We start from the raw sequence: 15,338 nt of genomic DNA on the forward strand, positions 1-15,338 counted from the left end.
ATAAAGTAAAAATCTTCATTTAAAGGCACCAACAGCTACAAATAATAAAAGTTAGTAAAATTTTTTTTATAACTTTTAGTAATTTATATAATCCATGTTATATAAATTAATAAAACAAGACAATTCTTATAATTATTACAAAAATAGCAATGCGGTAAAATAAAATGCAGATAAGTTTACCTATGCCTNCTGGCAACGTCGCATTTTTGCTAGTTTTCTCGATTATTCCATAAAAATTGAATGAAAATTTAAAATGTTGTCTGATAGAACACTTCTTAATATATAAGTTAATGTGTCTACTCCAATAATTATTCGTGCTAGACTTTTATATTCTTTAAAAACGAATTAATGTTTGTAAACGGTTTTTAAAAAAAGAACTTAATTTTATATATACGTATCATCTGCGTATTCGCTGGGTGCGAAATACTAGGTGGGAATGAAATCTCTCACAGCGCTCATAGTGCCCAAAAGTAAATAATGTAGGCTCTGTCATCTGTCATACTCATATGAATCTGTCATTAACAAAGCAATTTGTTTAGACTTAACTACCTACCTACGTTTTGTCCACCCAAATCACGATATCACGGTAATTTTGTATTATAAATTAATACGTGAAGGTTTGATTTTTGTCACAATGTCGCGATAAAATTTCAAAACGTCAGAGCCTCAGAACAAACAAAGTTGCGGACGTGAGGTGGCGTGATATCGTGCACAGAGCCATTAACATGTGACGAGCATGGATAATTATGTGTATTTATATCATGTATAAGTATACGCATTCGCCGATGAATGACATCATCTTTCTTTATTTGCAAATTAATTTGTTTGAACAAGAATCACAGTATAAAAAAGGAGTACACCGTCTTCATACAAACGGCCGGAACGCGAGTTATACCAACACGCCACGAATTCTCAGCATACCTCGGCAACCATCAGTCGCGATTCTCCGCGGTAACGTACAGACTCACGCGCATATTACGTACCTTAATATGTAACACGTTATAAACAGTATTGTTCGGTGTACGGATGTTTAAATTCATGTAATATGATATAATAAAAGTTATTTATCAGAATGCGAATTTTGTATACTCTTAAATTCAACAATAAAGCTTTTCGCACATCCCAAAGAGGCGAAAATACTTCTCTGTAGCTAATTTTTAGGTAACATATATACGTAGTGATGAAGCCAAATAAAACCGTTTAAAACATAATACGTTCTGTGGTTTATTAAAATAACGTAAAATGCATTTTTGTTTAACACTACTTAGTCCATCTTTAAATCTCTCCTAATCCTTACTTTAAATTTCATGTGACATTATCAAATCAAATACATAACTGAAGAGTGACAGTTAGTAGAGTAGGCAGCCCTATCGCGCGTTTGTGTACCGAGCGCGGCGTAGGTAATTATATCAAGGATGCTGTCGAAACGTAATACTGCTCCTCTTTATACTGTGCAAGAATATTATATATTACAAAGCAACAAGCTCTAAAACCACATTACTGTTCTTATCATGATAGCACTCGCGGTCGTTTTCGGGCTCGCAGCCTTCTACTTCCATCTTATTCGCTCCTTCAACTACTGGCAGAAGCGAGGCGTCAAACATGACAAGCCATGGCCACTCGTCGGAAACAACGCAAAGGACTTCCTCATGCTAGCCAACGTAATGGACATGGGTACGGAAGTGTACAGAAAGCACCCTCGTGAAAAAATTGTTGGTTTTTTCAACTATTCTAAGCCGGAGTTAGTCGTCCGAGACCTGGCGCTCGCCAAACGAGTTCTTACCGATTCCACTTACTTCCACCGCCGCAGTGGTGCTCGCCCTAAAGATTCTAGGATCCAACCGCTCCTAATGAATCTTTTCAGTACTGATGATGACTTGTGGCGGTTGCTAAGAACTCGAATGGCCGCAGCTTTTTCCAGCGGTAAGCTGAAAGCTATGTTCCCGCTTATAATCGAAAAAACTGAGCGACTGCAAAACCGGCTGCAGAACATAGCAGACCAGAACAAACCCATCGATGCCCGGGACCTGATGCAACAATTCACCGCTGACGTCATCGGCGCCATCGGCTTCGGCATCAACTCCGACTCGCTCAACTTCGGAAATACATCATTTCAACAACTAAGTTTGAAAATCAAGTCACTTACTTACAACAGAACTGTAAAATTATACCTAAAACAAATCTTTCCAATATTTTTCGGCAGTTTAAATGTGACGAAAGAAATTCAAAGGGAAATTGTGTTAATGATGAAAACTATTATGCAACAGAGGAACAACAAGCCAAGCAATCGAAATGATTTTATTGATTTGCTACTGGAATGTAAGAAGAAAGGCGTTATGACTGGGGAATCAATTGTTGAAGTTAACCCTGATGGTAGTCCCAAGAAGGTGTCGATAGAATTGGATGACGACATAATGGCAGCTCAGATTTATGTGTTTTTCGCTGCTGGCTTCGAAACCTCATCGTCGACTATGAGCCACGCGCTGCACCAGCTGGCACACAACCCGCGCGAGCAACAGAAAGCTCAGGAAGAAATAGATCGCGTACTGGCCAAGCACGACAATAAACTGAGCTACGACGCCATTTCTGAAATGATTTACCTTCGATGGTGTTTGAACGAGGGTCTACGAATTTTTCCACCTGGCGGTATCTTGCAGCGGCAATGTGTTCGCTCCTGTATTATTCCCGATGTCGATGTGACCATAGACCCTGGTGTGAATGTAAAGATCCCTGTACATGCTTTTCACAATGACCCGGAGATATTTCCAGAGCCGAAAGAGTTCCGTCCCGAGCGGTTTGACCCTGAAGTGCTGACGAAGGAGCAGAAACTTGCATACTTGCCGTTTGGAAACGGGGCACGAGCTTGTATTGGTAAATTAAAGCCTTACATTTTAGCTTAAAAGTAGCCATATTGATTTACATATTAAATTCTTGACGAAAAACCATGTACTTCTCTTGCATATTACGAGTAACTTACAAAAATCAAATCCTACTTCAGCCAGATGTAGTAGTTTGATAGACTAGGTACTTGGCTTATCCTTGGGATTTCAAAAGAACTTGAATCACCTACATAGCTCAAAGAAAGAAAGAAAGAAATAGTTATTTGTTATGAGTGTATCCTGGACGTAGCCGAGGCTTTCAAAGGCACGAGATGCTTAAAAAAATTACAGCCGAGCGAAACACAATATTTCACCTCACTATCAGTGATAAAAATAGTAGATGGAAGAAAATAAACTGAGCACTCTTATATATCAGTTTCAGATTATTCAAGATTTGTTATTCGCTAGCTTACGCCCGTGGCTTTGTCCCAATCACAGAATTCTTATCCCGTGGAATTTATAAAAACACTAATATCACACTCGAAATATTGGTGTCATATTAGTTCTTTTCCTCCATTTAGTTCAGTACTCGTAAAATTGGTTTGCGGAAGTATCTAGATTTGAATACAAAATTGTTCTTGCAGCCGAGCGAATGGGTCTAATGCAGTCTCTGGCGGGGCTGGCGGCGGTGCTGGCACAGTTCTCAGTGGCTCCCGCACCGGGGGCTCCGCGACACCCTCCCACCAACCCGAGGTCTTACATTGTACAAAGCTTTAAAACAGGTCTACCACTCATCTTCCAACAGAGAACAATGTGAAAAGGCTCAATACGGCAGATAAGTAAAATAAGCTCACTGTAGGTTCTTAGTACGAATCCGGTTCTTGATCATGTGTAAAAATAAAACATTGTTGCCTGGAAGTGTGCCATTGTTGGCTGAGTAGGTATTCGTTTATGTTAAATGTACAAACTACAAAGGCTGCGTTCACACGGCAGCCATTCGATTTAATATTTTCTTGTACCTATGCGGTTTCACCGTTTGTTCGACTCGGTTTTTTCACGTATGCGATCTTACTTCACTAGCTACGTCAGGCTACGTTCACACGGCGTAATTTTTCCCGTAAGTATACCGTATACGAGATTTTATCAAATGAAATAGTGACAACAGAATTTGTATAGCAACTTTGAAAATTTCGTACTTAATACAAAGCCAGCGATGGCTGGTTCCAGCCGAGGTGAATATACCTACGAGTAGTACTTTTCTCAATAACCGAAAACTGAAGCAATAAATGAAATAAATGAAAATTTAATTGAAATAATATGAATTAAGTATTAACGAGACAATCCGTACCATTTTTGTTACCATATCATTTATTACAGAGGTGTATTTTTAGTATTTTTATACACTGTAAAATCACTCAATATTTTTAACGGATCGAACAGATTAAATCACCGTCCACGTTTTCTCACCTGAGTTACTTTAGGATAATATTTACTAAATTATTTCAGATACTTACTTTTGCAACTTTTCCCCTGTAAGTTTATCACTCTTTTCCCTACAATCCATGTTATGCGAATCGTTCTTTTTACCGTTAGCCACCAAAGACGTTTTGCACAGGCAACACACCAAAATTCGTCTGGAATAGACGCGTAGATCAGGCCTACGCGTCTATTCCAGACAGTTGATTGACACCGTACATTACACCGTATCATACCAAGAGAGTAAGTCGCCGTGTTGTGTGGGTGCTGGCGCCGTGGTGCCGCAGCTCGCGTTGAAACAAAATACGGTCGCATTGCCGGCCGAGGGCGGGAAATTTGTATGAAATCTCTTTGCAGGCCGCTAGACTGACCGTGCGCAGGCAGGCCAGCCGGAGCGCCTGCAGCGCGATACTTCCCGGCCTATAATTACTAGTAACACAACGTCAATATTTCATGTCATGTTTGAGAAAATAGTACATTACTGCAAAGGCCGGCAACCCCAGGTTCCGGCCGAGGCTTGTATAGTGCTTTTCTCAAACATTACATGAAATAAAATAAAAAAACAAGAAATGAAGCTGGCGGGACGCTAGTCTGGTCGCCCTGCTGTGTACGCACGACACGCACGTGTCGCGCTGGCTGCTGGCGGTGCTGCTGTGCTTGCTGTGGTGCTGGTGCTGGGCGTGCGCCGTGTCGCAGAACGCGCGTTGAAACAAAAGACGGTCGCATTGCCGGCCAGCGGCCTGCAAAGTTGTATGAAATCTCTTTGCAGGCCGCTAGTGACCCCGCGCCGGCAGGCCAGCCGCAGCGCCTGCAGCGCGATACTTCTCAGCCTATTATTTGTAATACAACGTCAATATTTCATGTCATGTTTGAGAAAAAATATATTCTTTATATTGAAAAGTATGAGACTATGCCCACTTAGCTTAGCACGTTTCGTAACCGCTTGACATTCGTTCTTGACACGTTCCTATTACGGTCATGGCATGATACGGTGTAAGTAGTGTGTAGGTAGCCTAATCTAGTGCTCTAGTGTGTGTCTTGTGTAAAACCTATTGTTAAGTGAAATTTGTACCAAAGTAAACCCATTGTCATTGTAATAACTAGTACATTACTGTAGAGGCCGGCAACCCCGCGTTCCGGCCGAGTATTGTATAGTGCTTTTCTGAACCATGAATTGAAATAAAATAAAAAAACAAGAAGTTAAGCTGACGGGACGCTTGTCTCATCGCCATGTTGTGTGGCTGCTGGCGCGGCGGCTGCGGGCGGTGGTGCTGGCGGGGTGTTTTTCCCACTAGTTCCATTGACAGTACAGTACTCAGTGGACAGTACTGTAATATAGTTCTATACTATAATAAGTATTATTAGTAACACAACATAAGTTTTTCATGTCATGTTTGAGAAAATGGAATTTAATTTGAAGTATCCGCCGGATTTCACAATATCATCTTAAGTTAACAATTTACACCTAGACTATCTTACGTTGAGTTTACAGCTGTATTGTAACAGCTGTGCTAAAATAGTTACATGCATAGTTTCAAATTTTCAATTAAGATGTAGAACCCTGCTTATACTTAATAATATGGTTGTCTGGTGTTGTGAATAAATGTATTTCTTTCTTTGTTTGTTTCTTATGTTATAATTGAGAAAGATGGCTCGTCCATAGAATCTCAGCAATTGCTGTGTTGAAGTGTTCTATCAGAAAACATGATTAATTTTCATTCAATTTTTATGGAATAATCGAGAAAAGCTAACAAAAATGCAACGTTGCCAGCTCAACAGGTATAAACGCTCTTAATGGTCAATTTATATTATTATTATTATTATTTAGAAGCCTGTAGAGATGTCCCACTGCTGGGCAAAGGCCATGGGGCATGGGGCTCCCCCCATGTCCTCCACTCTACCCGGTCTTGGGCGATCTCTGACCAGCTGCGAAGAAAGGCGTCCAGATCATCCCGCCATTGACGCCTGGGCCTGCCACGCCGCCGAAGTCCGTTTTGTGGTATCCAGTCTGTGGCTATTTTAGCCCACCTATTGGGTTCCATACGGCTGACGTGGCTGCTCAGCCCCATTTCAGCCTGGCAGTCTTGGCACCCACATTAGCAATGCGTGTTTCGGAGCGCAATATAGTGTTCCGGTGTGTGTTGGTTAATTTATCAAGTAAATACAATCAGGATATTTCAACTGTACAAACAGGAGAACCCAGCGCTAACTTTATCACCTACTTTTTAATTGTGCAAATCTTACTAAACCTGTCGGTGACATCATTTGCCTTTATTTGAAATAGAAATAGAAATACACATACTTGCACAAAATAAAAACAAGTATTAAGTAAGTATTAAGTAGGTATTTGCGAAATCGCGAAGCGGTCTCAGCTCAGCATAGTGCTGGCCGTAGAGGCCAACGCTGGTCTTCCGCTGTGACCGCTTGGCGACTTCACGGAAGGCGATAAAAATTCACAAAAAAGTTACAAACAAAAAGCAAAAAAAATTTTGATGTGTCTAACAAAAATTCAAAACTAAATAAAAAAAATATTGTCGTTACAAACAAAGTAACAAGACCAAATAACCCATTACGGTACAGTCATGATAGCACTCTTCGCACTCATTGTGCGGCTCGCGGCCGTACTGTACTTCTACCTCACTCGCACTTTCGATTACTGGCAGAAGCGAGGTGTCAAGCATGACAAGCCGTGGCCTCTCTTCGGGAATAACGCAAAGAACTTCTTCATGCTAGCCAACTTAACAGACATGCAACATTGGCAGGCCTCCTCAGGTGAACCGTCGCGAGAGTGGTTATAACCAATGAATGCAAGTGGCAAGCAGTCATTCACTGTGGCGTTCCAAGGGGGTTTTGTTGAACCAGAGGACGTCTTCTGGCTGTTAATAATTGGTTGGTGAAAATACGTAGATTTTTATTTTAACACACAAAATTGTTAGCTCTGAGTTGCTCAGCGCGCTATGGAGAGAGCTTTGCTCGGGGTTTCTCTACAGGATCGAATCAGAAATGAGGAGATACGTAGAAGAACGAGGGTCCCCGATATATCCAAGCGGATTAACTCTTTAACGTAGCAATGGGTTATAAAACACGGAGAATAGATGGACGTAGGGGCGGAAAGTTCTCGAATGGAGACCGCGGTTCGGCAAGCGCTGCGTAGGACGTCCACCAAGAGGAGAATAAACACGTGAAAACACGTGAATAAATAAGCATTTTATTGACTCCGTTCCTCCGTTACGCTTCGTTATTTTTTTTACCTTGACGCTCAGTTGCATTGGAACAGATGTAGTAGTACCTACTTTTTTTATAAGTTATGAACTTATGAATGTCTGAAATTTGCAAGAACATATTATACGTATACAAGTAGTTTTGTATTTTCATCACCATCATCATTATCCCAGCCTATATACGTCCCACTGCAGGGCACAGGCGTCCTCTCGGAATGAGAGGGCTTGGGCAGTAGTTCCCACGCGGGCCCAGTGCGGATTGGGAACTTCACACAAACCGTTGAATTGTTTCGCAGGTTTGTTGTGCAGGTTTCCTCACGTTTTCCTTCACCGTAAAGCTCGTGGTAGATTTCAAATGTGCCGCACATGAATTTCGAAAAACTCAGTCTGTATTTTATACAATGTTAATTATTATTATTTTATTTTTTTATTCGACTGGTTGGCAAGCGAGCAAGTGGGTCTCCTGATGGTAAGAGATCACTACCGCCCATAAACATCTGCAACACCAGGGGTATTGCAGATGCGTTGCCAACCTAGAGAAAATAAATTACTGAAAACATAAGAGTAGTTATATAATAGAAGATATAATCGATTACACTCTATTTTAAAGCAGGGTTTTTTTTTTAAAATTTCACTGTAAATAGTCTAAGTCTTGTTTGTCACGACGGACTACTAAAAAAAAAATATAGGTATGGCATACGGGAGACTGCGCGTGACTAGATTTGTATATATTTTTGTCAAGTAGAGAACAGTGTGTAGAAGTGTCAAAATACTGTTCGAATAGCAGAAGTACTCTTAAATAGATTACACCACATTTGTAATTAGATGTAATAATTGGTCATCTTATGAGTCTGATATACAGTGTGGAAAAATAAGTCGGGCTGGAGGGAAACTACCTTAAATCCTTAATTTGGCTTATTGTACTTAAAGGAGACATTTTTTTATTTTTGAAAAGAAACATAACTGCATTCAAAGATTCTCTAAAACTCACTTGCCTCGCCCGGGACTCGAAACAACTAAAATTAAAAAAACAAACACTCGCTATATTATTATACTAACTGATAGGATTATTATTCAGGATAAAAAAATTCTAACAAATATTTGGTCTTACACTCGTCTGTCGTACAAGATATCCACGAAGAATACCTATTTATTACAAAAGTTCTTTAATGAACATTACGTAGGACTTACTGTTTACTTTCAACAAGTAAAGGACACGTAACACTTCTCTTATCTCTCAAACATTCAAAGACTAACCTTTACCCTTTAACCTTTTGACGACCGGATAGCTAAGTGGTTAGAGAACCTGACTACGAAGCTTGAGGTCCCGGGTTCGAATCCCGGCCGGTGCAGATATTTGTATGAATAATACGAATGTTTGTTCTCGGGTCTTGGATGTTTAATATGTATTTAAGTATATATTTATCTATATAAGTATGTTTATCCGTTGCCTAGTGTCCATAGTACAAGCTTTGCTTAGTTTGGGACTAGGTCAATTGGTGTCAAGTGTCCCATGATATTTATTTATTTATTTATTTATTTACTAATAATATCATTTTTCAACAAGATGGTGCACCGGCCCACAACAGCAGAATTTCCAGGGCTTACTTCAATTTAAATGGATAGGTACAAACGGGACGATTAGATGGCCTGAAAAAAGTCCAGCAAGTCTGCAGAATAAATATTCTTCATGGATATCTTGTATGATAGACGAGAGTAAGAATGAATGTTTGTTAGAGAAATTTTATCCTGAATAATATTCATATCGATTAGTATAACAAATTAGCGAGTGTTTGTTTTTTTTTAATTTTAGTTGTTTCGAGTCCCGGGCGAGACAAGCGAGTTTTAGAACATCTTTGAATGCAGTTTTGTTTCTTTTTTAAAATAAAGGAATGGCTTCTTTAAGTAAAATGAGCCAACTTAAGGATTTAAGGTAGTTTCCCTCCAGGGCCCGACTTATTTTTCCACACTGTATATATCAATAGGGTTCCGGAGCTAAAATGGCAAAAACGTAATATTTATAGTTTCGCCATGTCTGTCTGTCTGTCCAACCGCGGCTTAGCTCAGAGACTATCAATGCTAGAAAGCTGTAATTTTTCACTGATATATATGTAGCAACCACGCCGACAAAATGGTACAAAAAATTGTAGACCTGTTGTAGACGGATAAATGTGATGCCGTCTCTGTTTGTTTTGTTCGAATAGACAGAGACGGCACCACATTTATCCGTCAAATAAAATTAATCAAGGTGTCGTGAAACAGTCCTTAAGTCTCTTATATAAACTACTAAATTTAAGAGTAAATAGCAGCCTCAGGTATAAAATATATTTAAACTTGGAAGATTCCATACAAAATGCAAAATTCTTGGAAAAATATTATTTATTTTTTTCGTAACGGCTACGGAACCTTGGACGTGTCCGACACGCTCTTAACCGGCTTTTTCTATTGACTAAATACGTAACAATATTTTTTTTCTGATAATCTAACTCACGGACTAAATTTAGGGTGCTATTAATTAAAAACAGACATATTTTCAACTACTTTATTGAATCATCTCCCATCTTACTCTAACACAATGTTAATTTGTACTTTGCTATCTCTCTTGCCCTTATAAAATGACTTTTTTTTAACCCAGGAAACATCCAATTCCAAAAACTCGAAAGTACTGGAACTCTAAATCACAAAGATATAGAAATTACAGTTTCGGACTGTTCCGATGGGGCCGCAAGGCAAACGCGGTTAGCGGGAATAGCGGGTAATCGTGCACGTCCGAGTTGCCCAACTCTTGAGAGAGTGCAGCTGTGAACGGGGCCGCGGCCCAAGGCATAGGCGACTACGGGTTTATTGAAATAAATTGAATAAATATCATGGTACAATTAACACTAATTGACTTAGTCCCATAGTAAGCAAAGTTTTTATTATGGATACTAGGCACGGACAAATATACTTATATAGATATATTACACCTACTTACTTAAATACATAATAATATTAAACATCCTAGACCAGAGAACAAACATTTAATATACAACGTACATCATTCATCGTGTCATTTGATACTACCTTGCAGGTGGTAGGACCTTGTGCAAGGTCCGCCCGGATTGCTGCCACCATCTTGCTCGCTAATCCTGCCGTGAAGCAGCAGTGCTTGCACTGTTGTGTTTCGGCGTGGAGAGTGAGACAGCCGGTGAAATTACTGGCACTTGAGGTATCCCATCTTAGGCCTCTAGGTTGGCAACGCATCTGCGATTCCCCTGGTTTGCAGATGTTTATGGGCGGTGGTGATCTCTTACCATCAGGAGACCCACTAGCTCGTTTTGCCATCCAGTCAAATAAATAAAAAAAAAAAAAACTGCAACCAGACGAAGATTTAAGTGCTGTGAACCGATATCAAAACAAATTGTTAATTTAAAATTAACTACCAGAGGGTAATTAAGTTTTTAAATAATGTCGAGCAGCAATGTAATTCGTACAATAATTTGATACCAGAGAGAAGCGTTCTGTGACAGCTGTCACGTCAACAAGTGCGACACATTTTGAATAAAAACAAATTAGTAATCACGTAGTGATACATTGCGTGTTAATTAATTTTGTTAGGAAAATAATAGGACAATTTTTTTTACTAAAACATAGTAAAATGTGATTATTAGGGCCTTCACTAACTGCCCTTAAAGTTTGAGGTATTATCAAAAATACACGCTGTATGAATAGAAAATTAATTTAAATAGCAGTACAATGACTTTTTTACTATATGAAAAATGGTTGACCACCTTATAAGGTCTGATTTTGCTTTCAGTCTCAGTATCTGTTTTATCAACAGAGTATAACATATATTCCGTCATAATGCCATTCAAAAAAGGTAGCATGTGCTTGCAACTGCAACTGTAAATGAACTTATTTGAAAACTGGTCAACCTTTTTATTTCGCCATTGTACACCGAAGCGATTCAGAAAACAAGTCACAAAGAAAAAATTACAAGGTAAGCAATAGGCAGACTTATTGCTTAAGGGCGACCTCTTCTAGGCAACCTTTTTTACCGAAACAAGTAAGGACTAAATTAGGTACAGCAGGATATTTTTTTTATTGAATGTGACTGTTCTAAGGGCAGGTGAAAAAACGAACATTGAAGAAGTATGTATATATTTTGTCCGACTACACTTCTTTATCATTTGCTCTTAGTTAGTACAAACTTTAACTATGGGCTGTTAGTGGTCACTCAAGACAATAAGACTTGTTGCATCATGTTTTAAAATGACGTTAAGAGATACATGCGAAAGGTAGTCCATACTAAATTTTCATTCATTAATTCTTCAGCCGTAACGAACAGAGTATACTCACAGTTCGATAAATGGAATTATTGACGACTTTATTTAATACCTACCTTGTTTTGTTGTGTATATATGTCTGAATTTAAAAAACAAAAACGAACCACTTGGAGGTCTCGCACAGGTATTCCCTTGACTTGCGTGCCTAATTTCACTTTGTCTAACGATTTTTAATATATGAATGAATAGTTTGTCTGAAGTCGATTTGTATAATTTCATTATTCCTAATTTTTTACTTTGTCGAATTTTCATTTTCACTAAATGATAATTGCATAACTCTGGTTTTGTCAATATTATTTTATCGAAAACTGACTTGTCGATTCTTATTTCAACTAATCATCATATAGCCGAATAACGTTTTAAAAAATTGATTGTCTAATATCGAATTATCATATTTGTTTTGCTTACTAACTTTATGCTATGCCTAAAAAATTCATAAAATATTAAGTGGGTAGGTACCTCCAAAATATACTCTATCGAAAAAAACATGAGTCGATTCACAAGCGCCAAAAACAACTACAGACAAACGCGCACACAAAAAAAAAACTCAACGTTCTACATTTTTTTATCAGATCAAACATAATATTATAAATAATTCCGCTCGACTCTTGGGCCACGTGCTTATCTCCATTGCTCTGTAATTGGACCAGGGTTGATTTCTTTCAGTCATTTACGTGCATTATCGCACCGTGGGATCTTAGCCTAGCCGCTCCCTAGATCTATAGGTACACTGTATCGAACTGTATTGTTACTATACAGGTAAAGAGTGGCAAGGCAACTCTATGGGCCAATGCATTTAGAGTAACAGGCGCTAACTGGTGGCCGGAGGATGAACTAAATATACTATAAGTACTATAACACATACACGAAACGCAGTAAATATGACTATGGGGTAGTTTTATAATATCTAATTAAACCACTTTCGGTTATAAGGTTTCTGAAAAATAAAACAAATAATTGTTAGTCCATACAATAATAAGCATTATATACATTAGACAAAATTAAATTAGTTCAACTAAAATTATTCTAAAACATAATAATTATTGTGCCACTCAAAGTAAGGCCAAAACATTACTAAGCAACAGTACCTACTATTGTGTCAATGCAAATTATGCGAAATCAATGACGCCAAACTAAAATTGTATAAAAAAACTGGCGAATGAAACGGATTCAGATCGTTTCTTCGGTAAACAAAGACTTTTTTGAACCTAGCTGGGAACGATAACATAATTTATCGGCTATTTTAAAACGTGTCTTAACTCACAATTTATGGTCGTCGCGGGGAATCCTTATGAGATACCTTGCACTGGCTTTGCAGCGCTGCAAGATATCGGTTTACCCCTATTGATGGTCCAGACGTGATCCAGCCAGGAATCCGCAGAGCCCGTTGGCTTGACATACAGCTGATACAGACCATTGTTCGGTTTTAAAACGGCTGGAGAGCATTGAGGGCAGTTTAAAATAAGTTTCACGTGGCGTGAGAATTGTGAAATATAGCTGGTAACCTAGTCTGGAATACGAAAATTCGTTGAAGAACCAAAGTTATCGACATAGTTTTAAAACTCTGCCTTGCGTGTTCAATATAATAATGCATTCAGGTTGCTGTTGGGACTACCTAGGTGGTGCAGTGCATCACGGATGTTTGCAGAGGCCCGCACGGTTCCAAGCACTCATGCGTAAGAAGATCGTCTTGTTGACGGGCCGGGAGTATTAACAGCATCTTCAGTGTCATTGATAGGTAGGACTGCCCTATTCTGGCGTACGTTAGTACTGTTATATATTCTGTGATACTGAGTCGGTCAAGCAAATGCTGTAGCGCGATTTAGATTTATTGTAGGCTACAAACTAACATAGATCAAGAATTACTAATACTATACGGATGTATTAACGTTTGAAATAAAGTTTAAATAATTTTAATTTAAAAACATGCAAGTTTATGTGGCAATGGGCGGCGCATATCGCTCGAAGGACAGATAACCGTTGGAGGAAAAAAGTCCGCGGGTGGTGACCACGAACCGGAAGAGCAAAGCGTTGGCAGGCCTCCCGGTGGATGCAAGTGGCGAGTTGTCGTTCATTGTGGCGTTTTAAGGAGGAAACCTTTGTTCAGCAATAGACATCTTCTGGCTGGCGATAGCTGTGCGTGTAATCATTCACCTCAACTGACGTGGCACTATCTATACGTTACTTAAACCTCACTAGCTTAGATGAATGATTGGCCTCGCGCGCACGCTCGACTAGATACCGCGCTAACTAAAAAACAAAAGGTTCGTGAATGCGGCAACTCAATATTGTAGTGTGCGTAAGAACGGTGTAAGGCAATTTGCAAAGGATGCTAGTGTGCGTGACGAATTGTTTGCCAGCTGCTCCATTGTTATTCGAATTATTGGGAAAATAAATTATTCTGTGGTCTATTAAGTTACTGGTTACAAAATGAATCTTGGGAAATACTTAGAAATTAAGAAGTAATTAAGAGTGAATGTATTAATATGTTTGTGTACAGGTTAGCCGTAGGTTTCTTCTTAAAAAAATGGTAGGTATGATGTAGGTATATCAATGATCAGGCCTCACTTTTAATTAAAAATATATATATTTAAGGACATTCAATATTTACAAATTATTAATGAAAATTCATGGACTGAATCACCAACTAAGAAGTTTGCGTACTTAACACGTTGCACCTATAGTTAAACCTAAATAATGTACAGGTTAATTAAGACTAAAATAAAAATAATGTGTTTACAAAATATAAATAACTACATAGGTACACGCATACATATACATACTTACATACATACGCTTGAAAAACATAACCCTCCTTCGGGCAGTCGAGTAAAAAGTTAACATTTCAGGAAAATGGGTAGAAATACGAAAAAAAAATTTTTCGTTTCCCGTAATAATAACTAAATAAATCAGCTGATCGGGCTTTTGACTGGAAGACGAAAAAAATTTTAATTTTAAGACATATTCACCCCTTAATTAAATAAGTGTCGGGTAACAATTATATCACCTTCAGTGTATAATATCACAAAGATAAACATTAATAATATAGAACTAGGTTATGTATATATAATAATTACGTTAGATACTTAAATAAATAAGTTATTAAAATTTATCATCATTTAATGATGATAAGAAATAAAATTCAATTTATTAAAATCTCAACCACGGGGAATTTGATTCTTGTGTACGGCGGCAACACAGAATGGCGTTTAGGGTTCATGTTATTTTATTTTGTAATTTCGAAATTATACGATATTTACTGATGGTATGTGATCCCAGTGTCCTTCTTTTTCTTGTAGTATTATTTTTAAACAGTTTCACTGCGAAAACTGGCATTTTACTTCGGTTTATGACCAAAATTTAACAAAAATCGGGACATGCACATTACGCACAGTTTGCAACGCGACTGACTCGCCTCGGGCTCAGGTACGCGCCGATTTCGGCGTACTATTGTTGCCGCATTTGACAAGTACGCCGGCGGTATCTAGTCGAGCGAG

At 38.6% G+C, this 15,338-nt stretch overlaps 1 protein-coding gene across 1 annotated transcript; it reads left to right on the top strand.

Moving 5' to 3' along the window:
• Positions 1–1,198: 1,198 nt before the first annotated feature.
• On the top strand, positions 1,199–5,914 carry LOC141437024 (cytochrome P450 6B6-like). The gene is made up of 2 exons (XM_074100205.1): positions 1,199–2,871; positions 3,464–5,914. The coding sequence occupies exons 1-2, from the start codon at positions 1,512–1,514 to the stop codon at positions 3,634–3,636; spliced, it is 1,533 nt and encodes a 510-aa protein (XP_073956306.1). The 5' UTR covers positions 1,199–1,511; the 3' UTR covers positions 3,637–5,914.
• Positions 5,915–15,338: the final 9,424 nt, after the last annotated feature.

The sequence above is a fragment of the Choristoneura fumiferana genome, chromosome 17 (genome assembly GCF_025370935.1).
Source record: "Choristoneura fumiferana chromosome 17, NRCan_CFum_1, whole genome shotgun sequence".
Lineage (NCBI taxonomy): Eukaryota > Metazoa > Arthropoda > Insecta > Lepidoptera > Tortricidae > Choristoneura > Choristoneura fumiferana.